At 36.4% G+C, this 12,021-nt stretch overlaps 1 protein-coding gene across 12 annotated transcripts in view; it reads left to right on the forward strand.

Moving 5' to 3' along the window:
• Nucleotides 1-5,584: 5,584 nt before the first annotated feature.
• The window catches only part of R3HDM1 (R3H domain containing 1), an 82,651-nt gene continuing 76,214 nt past the window's right edge, over nt 5,585-12,021 (forward strand). For 11 of the 12 annotated variants that reach the window (XM_031451318.2, XM_031451323.2, XM_031451324.2 and 8 more), the window contains exons 1-2: nt 5,585-5,723; nt 7,197-7,407. In XM_031451318.2, the coding sequence (XP_031307178.2) occupies nt 7,237-7,407 (171 nt within the window). In that variant the 5' untranslated portion in view covers nt 5,585-5,723; nt 7,197-7,236. Of the gene's footprint in view, nt 5,724-7,196; nt 7,408-12,021 lie in introns of those variants that run through there. The other variant, XM_031451331.2, reaches the window with a different exon arrangement.

Below are 12,021 nucleotides of genomic sequence, written 5' to 3' on the forward strand. Positions count from 1 at the left end.
GCATGTATCACAACCAGTAATTATCTTGTTTATTTTGTCTGGTAGAATGTTAACACCTTGACTGCTAGGGATCCTGTCTGCCTGGTTCACTGTTGTATCCTCTGCACTCAGAGCAGTGCTTAGCATGCAGTAACCAGCCAAAATATTAGGATGAACGGATTAAATCTCCTTTTTCCTTTTCAGCCTTCCGCTCTTAATTCTTTGTCTGAGCCTTAGCCACTTTCCATCACAGTTCTCATTACATTTTACCTGCTAGAACAGAATCCATCTGTATTTTACCTGAAGTTTTCTCCATGGCTTCTCTTAAAGTATGTCCCTCTATTATTAAGATGTTCAGGACTAACCTCCTCAACTTCGAATATATCCACCCTTTGATATTATTCTCTTTGTTTTTAGAGCATTTTTACTGAAAAATGTCAGAACCAAAAAAAAAGGAGCATTATAAAAGCATTCTGTACTTACTACTCAGAATTAGCAAATGTAACCTTTTGCTGTTATGTGCTACAGACCTTTTTTTTTAAGAAATAAAATAATGAAAACGTAATTAAAATCCCTTTACTATCTCACCAGAAGCCCTTTCCTTTCCCTCTCCAGAGAGAATTTCTAACATGAAATAGGTGTGTATCCTTCCCATCCATGATTGTGTGGTTTTAAAATTTTTACATTGCATTGTATTGCAGAAACCATTCTGCTTTTTCACTAAACATTCTAACCTTTGGGGGACTTATGTTGATACAGCTTTAGTTTTAATTGTTTTATCATATTGTGCAATATGAGTATACCATAGTTGTTAAGCTTTTTTTTTAACATTTTTTTATTGAGTTATACTCATTTTACAGTGTTGTGTCAATTTCCACATAGTTGTTAAGCTTTGTATTTTAATCTGTTTCCCTATTAATAGACGTTTGGTCTTTCCTGTTCTTTTGTGTTAAATAAAACAATTCAGTGAATAGTTTTGTATGTCCCCTCATGCACATGTGTGATGTCTTCAGTGTATAGATGCAGAAGTGGGTGTGTCAGGCCACAGGATAGGAGGAATTTAAACTTCATTCATTACCACAAATTGTTTACTTAAGTAGACTCAGTGTTAGAGAGTTCCCCATTCCCTTGACAACCCTAGCTATCATCAAATTTTTTGTCTTCAGCCTCAGTCCGTACACTATTTCTGTTAAATGGCCTTCTTTTTCCTTTCTTCTCCATTTTTCTATTCAGAAGTCAACAAATTCATGTAACATTTTACCTCTCCGTGTAACTTTTTCCATAAAAGTGATTTATCTCATAGTTTTGTAAGACTCCACTAATAAATTACTCCCTCCCATTCTTTAACAAAAGCCTTGTCTTCTCTCTTTAAATATCCTCTTAAAATTATTTTCTGTATCTGTTGACAAATGTCACAATTAACCTCCTTGTTCTGGTTTAACAAACTTTTTCAGGTCAAGGTAGTTCTTTTTCTTTTGCTCACTTACAGTAGTACAGCTGATACTGTGGCTGTACCGCTTTCTGCAGTTACTCAGTAAATTTTTGTTGGATGACAGTAACTGTTTATATAAGTCACGTAGACATTTAGCATTTTGAAACGTTGGTGCTTGTATTCTTGTTCAAGTAACTGGCAAGTGATTAACTCTGAGAATGTGAATTTCCACTATTTCTAAATACAGCATGAACAGTTTTCCTTTCCTTTCTTTCTAGAGGCCGTTGACCAATTGGTTGTGTCAATATGTAACCTTAGGAGAAGCTGATGTGTATTGGTTGTGTGCATTCCATTTATTTTATAAATGTGCCTGCCTGATTATATTTTTCCTGCAAGGGAAGAAATACAGCATTATGTGCATCTAATGAAAAGATGTGGAATAACCAGGGGGTCATATGGGAAGAACAGTGCAGTGTGCTTTGCCAGATTCTCTCCCAATAACTTCTGTAATGTAACTTCCCTGCCTCCTGATATTCATGTGAAGAGAACTTTATCTGTAGGGCCGGATTTCTTTCCCATAAAAAATGTAACTTCAATAATTTTTGACATTTTGTTTACCTAGAATAAACTGGTTTTCATAGTGTGAAATTAGAATATTTACTTTTTTGATTGCCTCACGTTTCAGTTCTTTTGTGCTGTAGAACCAAAAATCAGGCCCTTGGCAGAAGTATCAGTGTTGCATTTTTAGTGCTAAATAGTCTATTTGAAATTTTCACTAGAGAAAGTACTCATTCATGGACTGCGTAAACTTGTGTGCCTTTCTTCCCAAATGTTGATGCCGATTCTGCCTTGCTTTGTTACCCTGAGGAAGGTGCTTAACTGTGCATATTTATCACGTTGTTCCTCTGCCACAAACTGAATCCATATTGCCAGCCAGATTTACATAGCTATAAAACAAGGGTATTAATAGAACCTACCTCCTAGGATTGTTGTGAGCTGTAAATGAATGAATTATGAAAAATACTAGACCAGAACTTGTATATAGTAAACTATATATTAGTATTAGTTTTTGGTGGGGGTTATTTGTATTTCTTTTGTAAATTACCTGTTCACCATTTCTCTTTTTTCCCCTTTGATTTTCAAGAGTGTCTTTATTTTAGAGATTTTGACCCTTTTGTGTTGGGAGTATTTTTTGTTATATCATTTGCCTTTTAATCTTTGTTATATTTTGTCATACAGAAATGTTAAAACTTCATTATAAGTTTTGTTAATATTTTCCTCTGATAGCTTCTAGATTTTTACGTCATGCTTAGGAAGGAATCTCCCGCCCGATAATTACAAAATATTTCCTGTATTTCCTGTACTCTTATAGTTTTACCTTTTTTATATTATAATCTTTAATTTTCCTTTTAATTCTCTTTTGCTTATGGTGCTAGGTGACTTCCAACCTTTTTATGCATAATGTTCTGAAGATTTTATTATATATCCATCCATATATGTGGCCTTTCTTTTGTTGGCCGCCTGGTAGCACAGAAATTGTATATAATCAAATCTCTGGTGTGTCCCTAATAAATAACATGTTACTGGCTGGAAGAACGTTTTTTCAAGGTTGAATATGCATTTTGAGCACATATATCCATCTCTTTCAGGTTGAAGCAGATTATGAGAAACTCAGTTTTTAAATATCAATAACAAATACTCAGATGTATGCACTTAACAGATGCCAACATTTTATTTTTTCCTCTTAAGTTGTCTTTTTATTGTAGAAACCTACCAAGTTCATGTAAGTTCCTTAATCACTTTTATTTACTGTATAACTGTTAGGTTAGGATGCTGCATTTAACTGACTCCTAAATATTGTGGCCCAGACACGATGTGCCATATCTCTCTGTGGTTTCCTGTACTTGACAGCTACATGTCCACACAGCCTTAGGTAACCCCGGAAGTGTAGGCTTTGTGCCAAGATAAAAGGGTTTTTATTTTAGTGAGTACCAAAAATCCATAGTATCTCTTTCACTTGAAGGTTTGGAAAACATTTTAAACAATGCATTAATATTTCTGAGAAGAATTCAAAATTAACATGAATTTTTAATGTTAAATGCGAAGGCTCTAATGAGAGCCTGTGTGCTCAGGCAAGCACCCCCACCCTCAAACACACACACATGCATGCATGCAAACTCTAGCCGGTCTTCTCTGTTGAGCTTTGCAGGTACATGCATAAGAAAACTTGAGGCATACAAAGCCATGAGCACCCTTGGCACGCCTCCTCTCAGTCTGCTCTCCTGCAGGGTGTAGCCAGGACTCAGCAGACCCAGCTTCGGCTAGCTGCTGGGCTAGGGTGATCCTAACCATGGAAGAGAGTTAACGTTTTTGGAGGGCCCACTCTGTGGCAAGTGCTTTACATTTAAACCATTCAATTCTTCCAACAATTTATGAGCTAAATAATTTTCTTCCCATTTTACAGGTTAGAAAATGGTGGCTTAAAGAGATTAAGTCATTTACCAAAATCATAACTGGCAGAGCTGGGATTTCAACTCGGGTCTAATGCCAGGGCACTTGATCCTTCTGTTATACCATTGCCTCCTTCCCAGGCAATAACTGGCCATTGTGGTTCACCATCGTTCATTCACTTGTTGTCAAGTGGAGTAGCGTATTAGCAAATATTGGTCACACAAATTAGTTGTGTGACTGTGGGCGAGTCATTTTTCCTCTGGGCTCTAATAAATTATACAATTATAAAGTGATCTCTAAGATTCCTTAAAACCTTGGGGTCCTAAGAGGATCGTCTGATCCTCATTCACCGCTTCACGTTGCGCCCCTCCTCTTCACCCCTTGCAGCTGTTACCTTAGCCAGTGCCTTATTCACTTTAAATGGATTACAACCATCCCTTTTTAGAATTTCGTATTTAAAGGATTTGTGATTAAATCACCCAGCCACTTTACAAGAGCACAAAGAATTTAGCTGCTTAGTGAGTACTGCCATCTTGTGTCTACCATTATATGAGAGGAAAAAATTTTAAGTGAGAAAAATTATACTTAAGTATTTTTTGTTTTGTGTGTTTTGGGTGGAACTTGAAAAAAAAAAACGCCTTTGATTTAGTGGCCCAGCAACCTTGGTCCTATTGCAATGACAATGTCAGTTAAAAAACAACTTTGACATTTGTTAATGATACTCCTTTTCTGTTATCCCATAGTCAAACATAGTGAAATGGAGATGTGAAAACTAATGTGAATCTGTATCAGGTTTCTAAATGATTACATTTCAAAATCGTTTTCGAAGAATTAGTGCAAGATGTGAAACCTTCTGTGGTGCATGCTTAGCAGTATTAGTATTGTATCTCCTGGTGCTTAGATCTCATTATGCTCAGTTTCTTCACCTTAGAACTGTGCTGTTCTCTGTATTGACAACAAAATTGTCAAAGGAAGATGGAAGAGCTATATAGGACTTTTAGAGTTGTGATGTATTCACTTGCACCAAAAAAGGTATAAATGAAACTGACTTTAAAAGCAGATGACACTGAGAGAATTTTGGCATTAATCTTTCAGATGTCTTTAAAAATAGTCATTCCGCCCTTTATAGACATTAGCTTTTAACAATGTGCGTTTCTTTGAAAATGTTAAATGGCTTATTATAGCTTTTGTTCTTTTGTACTTTTAAAAATCTAGAGTGAGATTATTATTGAGAACTACAGTCTTAACTCCATACAGTTGTAGCTCTGGAAGAAAACTCTACAAATCATAGTTCTTGGAGTCAAGCATTCCTGGTTCTGATCTTTGGCAAACCTTTTTACCCATACCTATAAAATGAACATAGTATTTCTCTTATTAACACTGACCACATACTCGGTTCTTCTTATATATTAGTTCCCTTGCTTTCTTCTGCCTTCTGCTTTTACTGCTAAACTCTCTAGGTGGCCTCATGACTTAACTGAGGCGCACAAAACCAATGCATACTAGGATTGGTTGTAACTAAGTGTTTTGATTCTTGCTTAGGACAAGAAGATGATAAAATCAACATTGATATTTTTAGTTTCCAAATTACTGTGTACTGTTCATTTCCCTTGGCTATTGTGCTAAAATGTTTTCTTTTGTTTTAATTTTAGGCCACTGAACGGTATGATATATTTGATCCAAGACAGTCCGTTTCAGTCCAGGAATCTACAGTGGTGACAAGGACATGGGACTCCTCCTGCCAGATTCCAGATGGTTCAAGACAATTGACATCCTGGCTGACAACTGTGAAAAAGAACCTTGGATTATTTTATTTGATTTCTGTGGGACACCACAATCCCAAATCCATAGGACACATCAGGTAACCTCTCTTGTCACTTGAGAAAAACACATCCCTTTTTCTCTCACAATCTTACATGTAAGCAGCAAGGAGCCAGAGTACTTTAAGTAACTCCCTCCCTCTTAGTAACCTTACTGTTTTGAGAGTGAACCACTTTTTAGGTATGGATGAAATTAAGGAAGACTTTAAAGAAAAAACCTTTTCAGATGTATTTATGGCTTCCTGAAATCTATTTAAATATTTAATTGCAAAATACTCTTTTCTGGAAAAGAACTCTTCAATTTTCCATATAGAAATAAAACAAGTTCTACTGGGTTTTTTTCCCCTCAAGATCTTCTTATGAGATTTTCAGAGATACAGAGAAATTGAAAGAATTTTACAGTAAACAGCTGTAGGGGTTATAGCACCCCTACATCCTGTCATTGACATTTTCTCATACCTGATTTGACCTGAACCTGTCCATCTTTATCCATCCCTCTACCTATCCATCAGGTCATCTCAGTTTTTGGATGCATTTGAAATAAGTTGTTTTTGTTCTCGCCACACACACACACACAAAATTTAATCATGTGAGATAATGGATTGTGTTAATCATTCCACAACATATATGTGTATCAGATCATCCCATTAGTACACCTTAAGCTTACATATTGCTATGTATCAGTTATATCTCAGTAAGGCTAGAAAAAAGCAACAGGTCATTTACATCAAGTTCTGCTCTTCAGGTTCATCTTTCTCACGTGTCCTAAAATGACAGCTTTCTCTGATACATCCCTACTTGGCATCCAGTGTAAAGTCCCCACTGATGTCTTAAACTCACTAAACGTATACAACATATCGGCGTCTTGTGTATTTAATCTCCTGGGGAGTCCATATACTAGAGCTTCCTGTCGTATGTGTTGTTTCACCCTGAATCACGTAAGTCAGGAGAGTTTCCAATGCTTGATTCATAATGCTGAACAGAGTTATTAATGGCGATTCACAACTGTGTTTTGTATAGAATGTTGCTGTTTATTTTGTAAGTAACTTCTTTTTGACATGGCAGGTTAATTTAAGAAATTTGAGATTTTAGGAATCTAGGTGAAAGCTGTAACAGGAAAATATTTTTTTCACAGGATAATACTCATACTACCCCTTCAGATAAAAAGATTTCTAATGGCATCTAAATATACATTTATAACTCTCCAGCCATTACCTTTCATCTCAGTAGGGCTCATTCCTGTGTGTTTCTTAAGAACTTTCACAAGTGGTATGTGCATCAAAATCACCTCATATACCCTTATTATATAGCCCTTATCTCATTGTATTATGAATTTTTGTTTTAGTTTGAGTGTACCGCTAAACTGTATTCTCCTCAGACACAGGAATTTTGCTTCTATCTGTGTATATTTAACAGTATTTCTGGAACATAAAAGACACTTAAAGGCATTATACATTTACTGAATGTAAGAAATGCTTCAAACTGAATTAAATCTTTTTTTCTTGCTTGCTAAGGCTTCAAGTTCCCTGTAGAATTCTAAAATAACCTTTGCTAATGAGGATGTCTGATACTGTTACTGTAAAAAATGAAACTGAAACAATGAAGGATTTGGAGGCAGAAGTGAAAGATACAACCAGAGTTGAAAATCTTATCAAATCAGAAAACTATGGGAAGATTTTGGCAGAGAAGAATGAACGTTGTATTGACAACAATATTGATTTGCAGGTAAACAGGATTTTTTTCTGGCTTCAAATATTAAATATTCCATATATAATTATATTTATCATAAAAATTTCACTTTCAGAATTCTAAAATGGTAAGTTGACCCTTTGGGACATGCCTACCAGCTGTGTTTTGAGTCATCTGAATTAGCCTGTTGAATCTAGCTCTTTGATTTGCTTGTATCACCTAATATAATTCTTTTTATTTGTATGTGGCCAATACGTTTTTTTATTGGCTTTCTACTTTTTCATTCCACTCTGCACCTAACTGTTAGTGTTGTGAGAGTTCAAAATTTAACCGAAGATTAGAGGAGAGAAAAATAGAGAGGTTGAAACTGAAGTTCTGTGCTAGGGGAAGCAGACAGTCAACCATAACAGAGAAAAGAGGTTGGTGGGGGGAAAAAGATCACTTGAGGCTTTTGATGCTACGCATATACGGTAATTTAGAAGTAGCCATTGAGAAGGCTTTTAATTCCAGGAATAGATGGAAATTGATGAGTTGGTCAACAGATTCAAGATAGGTAAAAATTGTTTGAAGTAGTACTTACAGTGTTCGCTTCTAAGTGTTCCTTTTGTCTATTGCTATACAACAGATGATTGCAAAACAAAGGGCTAATAATTTTTAAACAACGTTTTATTTTTAATATTTTGTATGAGTCAGGAAATGGAACAAGGGCTTGGCTGAATGAATCTTCTCTCCTACAAGGCATTAGAAGAGATCCCTCACTGGTATTTAAATGGCAGATGGGCTGGCTTGGAAGATCCACAACTGTTTCACTCACATGTCTGGCCCTTTGGTGGGAATGGCTGGAATATAGGCTCAGCTGGACCTGGGAGTAGTCCTGTGGTCCCCTCAGCACAGTAGGCCCAAGCAGTCAGGCTTATTATGTAGAAACTCAGGGGTTCCAAGAGCCAAGCAAAGCTACAAGGTTTCTTTTGACCTAGGCTCAGAATTCTCAGAATGTCATTTCCACTGTTGTCTTTTGATGACACATGTCATTAACCCAGCCCAGATTCAAGGGAATGGGCATTAGACCCCGCCTCCCAGTAGGAAGGACCTTTAATCTACCACAAAATGTTGTCTTAAAATACTGTTTAACATTTCTGTTTTAGTTTAGCCCTATGAATAAAGAATTCTATTTCTGGAGAAACAGTCTATCATTCTTTCTACATTCTAAGGATCTTGAGGGCTACGTGCCAAAGCTTGAACCTTTTTTTTTCCTTAGAGTAAGTAAAGAAGGTTCTTTTAAAGGTTGTTTGATTTCTTCATCCAATCAAAAACGTTATTCTTCATTATGTGCCAGAAATGTATTCAAAAATGATAGCAACTCGTATAGCAATAAAAAAGCATTTAGGCCCCACTAATTAAGTATACTCAAGTGGTAATTATCTAAGAAATTTGGAGGAATAACATAATTCTTCTACTCATTTTTAGTAATAGCATTAAAAAAAAAAACAACTGGTGTACCTGCAATCAGTACACGCAGTGATGGCAGCATGCCAGTATCCTGATTGGATCAGAGAAAAGGACAAAATTCCATTGCATTTGTAATTGAAATAGTAAAAGATTTCCTTTTAGTCTCTTTTTTGCACCTAATGTTCACTCTTCCAGGTCATGTTTATCAACAAGCAACTGATTTGGATTATGCAATACCTTGGAGTTATTGCGGATTTGTTTCCAGACCATTGCAGTAAAGCAAATATCGTGATAAAGCGAGTCATGCAAATTTTTTCATTTCCCAGCACATATAAAAGTTATGTTTACACTATGCTGTAGTCCATTAAGTTTGCAATAGCATTATGTCTAAAAAATGGTGTGCATACCTTAATTTGAAAAATTCTTTATTGCTAAAAAATGCTAACCATTATCTCAGCCTTCAGCAAGCCGTAATCTTTTTGCTGGTGTGGGGTCTTGCCTCAGTGTTGATGCTGCTGACTGATCCGGGTGGTTGCTGAAGGTTGGAGTGGTTGTAACATTTTCTTTAAATAAGACAACAACAAAGTTTGCAGCATTGATTGACTCTTCCTTCTGTAAACAGTTTCTGCTGTCCTATCTGGTATCATTTTACCCACAGTAGAACTTTCAAAATTAGAGTCAGTCTTCTCAAGCCCTACCACGCTTTATCAAGTAAAGTTATGTCATATTCTAAATCTTTTGTCATCATTTTGACAATTTTCACAGAATCTGCACCAGAAGTAGATTCTGTCTCAAGAACCACTTTCTTTGCTCATCCATTAGAAGCAACTCCTCATCCATTAAAGGTCTATTATAAGCCTGCAGTAACTCAGTCATATCTTCAGGCTCCACATCTAATTCTAGTTCTTTTGCTATTTCCACCACATCTGTAGTTACTTCTCCCACTGAACTCTTAAACCCCTCAAAGTCATCCATGAGGGTTGGAGTCAAACTTTTTCCAAATTCCTGTTAATGTTGATACTTTGACCTCTTCTCATGAATCACCAGTGTTTTTAATGGCATCTAGAATTGTGACTCTTTCCAGAATGCTTTCAGTTTACTTTGCCCACATCCATCAGAGGAATCACTATCTGTGGCAGCTATAGTCTTACAAAATGTATTTCTTAAGTAATAAGACTTGAAAGTTGAAATTACTCTTTGATCCGTGGGCTGCAGAATGGATGTTGTGTTAGTTAGCAGGCATGAAAACAACATGAATCCCATTGTCCATCTCCATCAGAGCTCTTGGGTGACCAAGTGCTTTGCTAATGAGCAGTAGTATTTTGAAAGGAATATTTTTTTTTGAGCAGTAGGTCTCAACATTAAATCTGAATATTTAAAACCCACTTAAAATGCCATGTTGTAAACTGATGTACTGTCATCCAGGCTTTGTTGTCCCATTTATAGAGCACAGGTGGAGTAGATTTGGCATAATTCTGAAGGGCCCTAGGATTTTCAGAGTGGTAAATGAGCATTGGCTTTAACCTAAAGTCATCAGCTACATTAGCCCGTAAGAAGAGAGTCAGCATGGCTTTTGAAACTTTGAACCCAGGCATTGACTTCTCTCTAGCTGTGGAGTTCCTAGATAACATCTTCTTCCAACAGAAGGCTGTTTGGTGTACATTGAAAATCTGTTGCTTAGCATAGCCAACTCCATTAACTATCTGAGCTAGATTTTTCTGGAAAACTTGCTGTAGCTTCTACATCAGCACTGGCTGCTTCACTTTGCAGTTTTCTGTTGTGGAGATGGCTTCTTTCCTTAAACCTCATGTACCAACCTCTGCTGGCTTTAACCTTCTGCAGCTTCCTCACCTCTCTCAATCATAGAATTGAAGAGAGCTGGGGCCTTGCTTGGAATTAGGCTTTGACTTAAGGGAATGTTGTGGCTGGTTTGATCGTCTGTCTAGACTACTCAAACTTTCTTCATGTCAGCAGTAAGATAGTTTCACTAGTTTGCTATCATTCATGTATCCACAGGAGTAACATTTTAAATTTTCTTCAATAACTTTTCCTTTGCTTTCACAGCTTAGCTAATTGTTTGGCACAAGAGGGCTAGCTTTCAGCCTATCTCAGCTTTTGATATGCCTTCCTCACTAAGTTTGAGCATTTCTAACTTTTTATTTAAACTGAGAGATATGCCACTCTTTCACTTGAACACTTAGAGGCCATTGTAGGGTCATTTTTTGGCCTAAATTCAATATTGTTATGTCTCAGGGAATAGCGTGGTTCAAGGAAAAGGAGACAGGAATGGCTGGTTGGCGGAGCAGTCACAACACACATATTTATTGGTTAAGTTTGCCATCTTGTATGGACATGGTTTGAGGCGCCCCAAAACAATTTTAATATAAACATCAAAGATCACTGATTGTGGATCACCATAAGAAATACAATAATAATGACAAAGTTTGAAATGTTAGGAGGATTACCAAAATGTGACACAGAGACACAAAGTGAGAAAACACTGTTGGAAAAATGGTGCTTATAGACTTGCTTGACATGGTTGCCACCTTCAATTTGTAAAGATGCAATATCTGCAAAATGCAGTAAAACAAGGTATGCCTGTAATGCATTTCTTGCCTTGTCTGTTGTGTTGCCCTTGGCAAAAGCACAAAAACATTCTAATGACCACCATTGAATCACAGACCAATTGTTCATATTATAGGAAAACTGCATACATTCTCCAAACACCCACTGAAAATCTCTTCCATGCCAAGGAAATAGAGTAGTAAGCAAAAATGGGCCTGGTCTCTGACATCATGTTCCATGTAGCATGGTGACTATTAAAGATTGGGAGGAGGAACAAAGAGAATATGAACATTTGTTTTATGTAATCCAGCGAATGCTATGCTCATTGTTTATTCAAATGTTTACTAAGAATTTACTATATGTGGCTATATTTACTCTGCTTGGAGATTTTGAGATCCAAGATGCCTCCATGTAAGGTGTCTGGCAAGAGGCTTTCAGTCGAACACACACAGGAAAGAGGTTTAAGTAATGAAAGTTAGGAATGGAAGTAGATAAAACTGGAAAATTTTATGTTTTTGCCAAATGTAAAATAAAGTCAACTGTTGTAAGCATGAACAGGAATAGAGTGTCTTATTAAAAATAATCTGATTAATTGAGTTACCTTTTAATATAGAGTTAGCTATTATAAAATGCCCT

The sequence above is a fragment of the Camelus dromedarius genome, chromosome 4 (assembly GCF_036321535.1).
Source record: "Camelus dromedarius isolate mCamDro1 chromosome 4, mCamDro1.pat, whole genome shotgun sequence".
NCBI classification, from domain to species: domain Eukaryota; kingdom Metazoa; phylum Chordata; class Mammalia; order Artiodactyla; family Camelidae; genus Camelus; species Camelus dromedarius.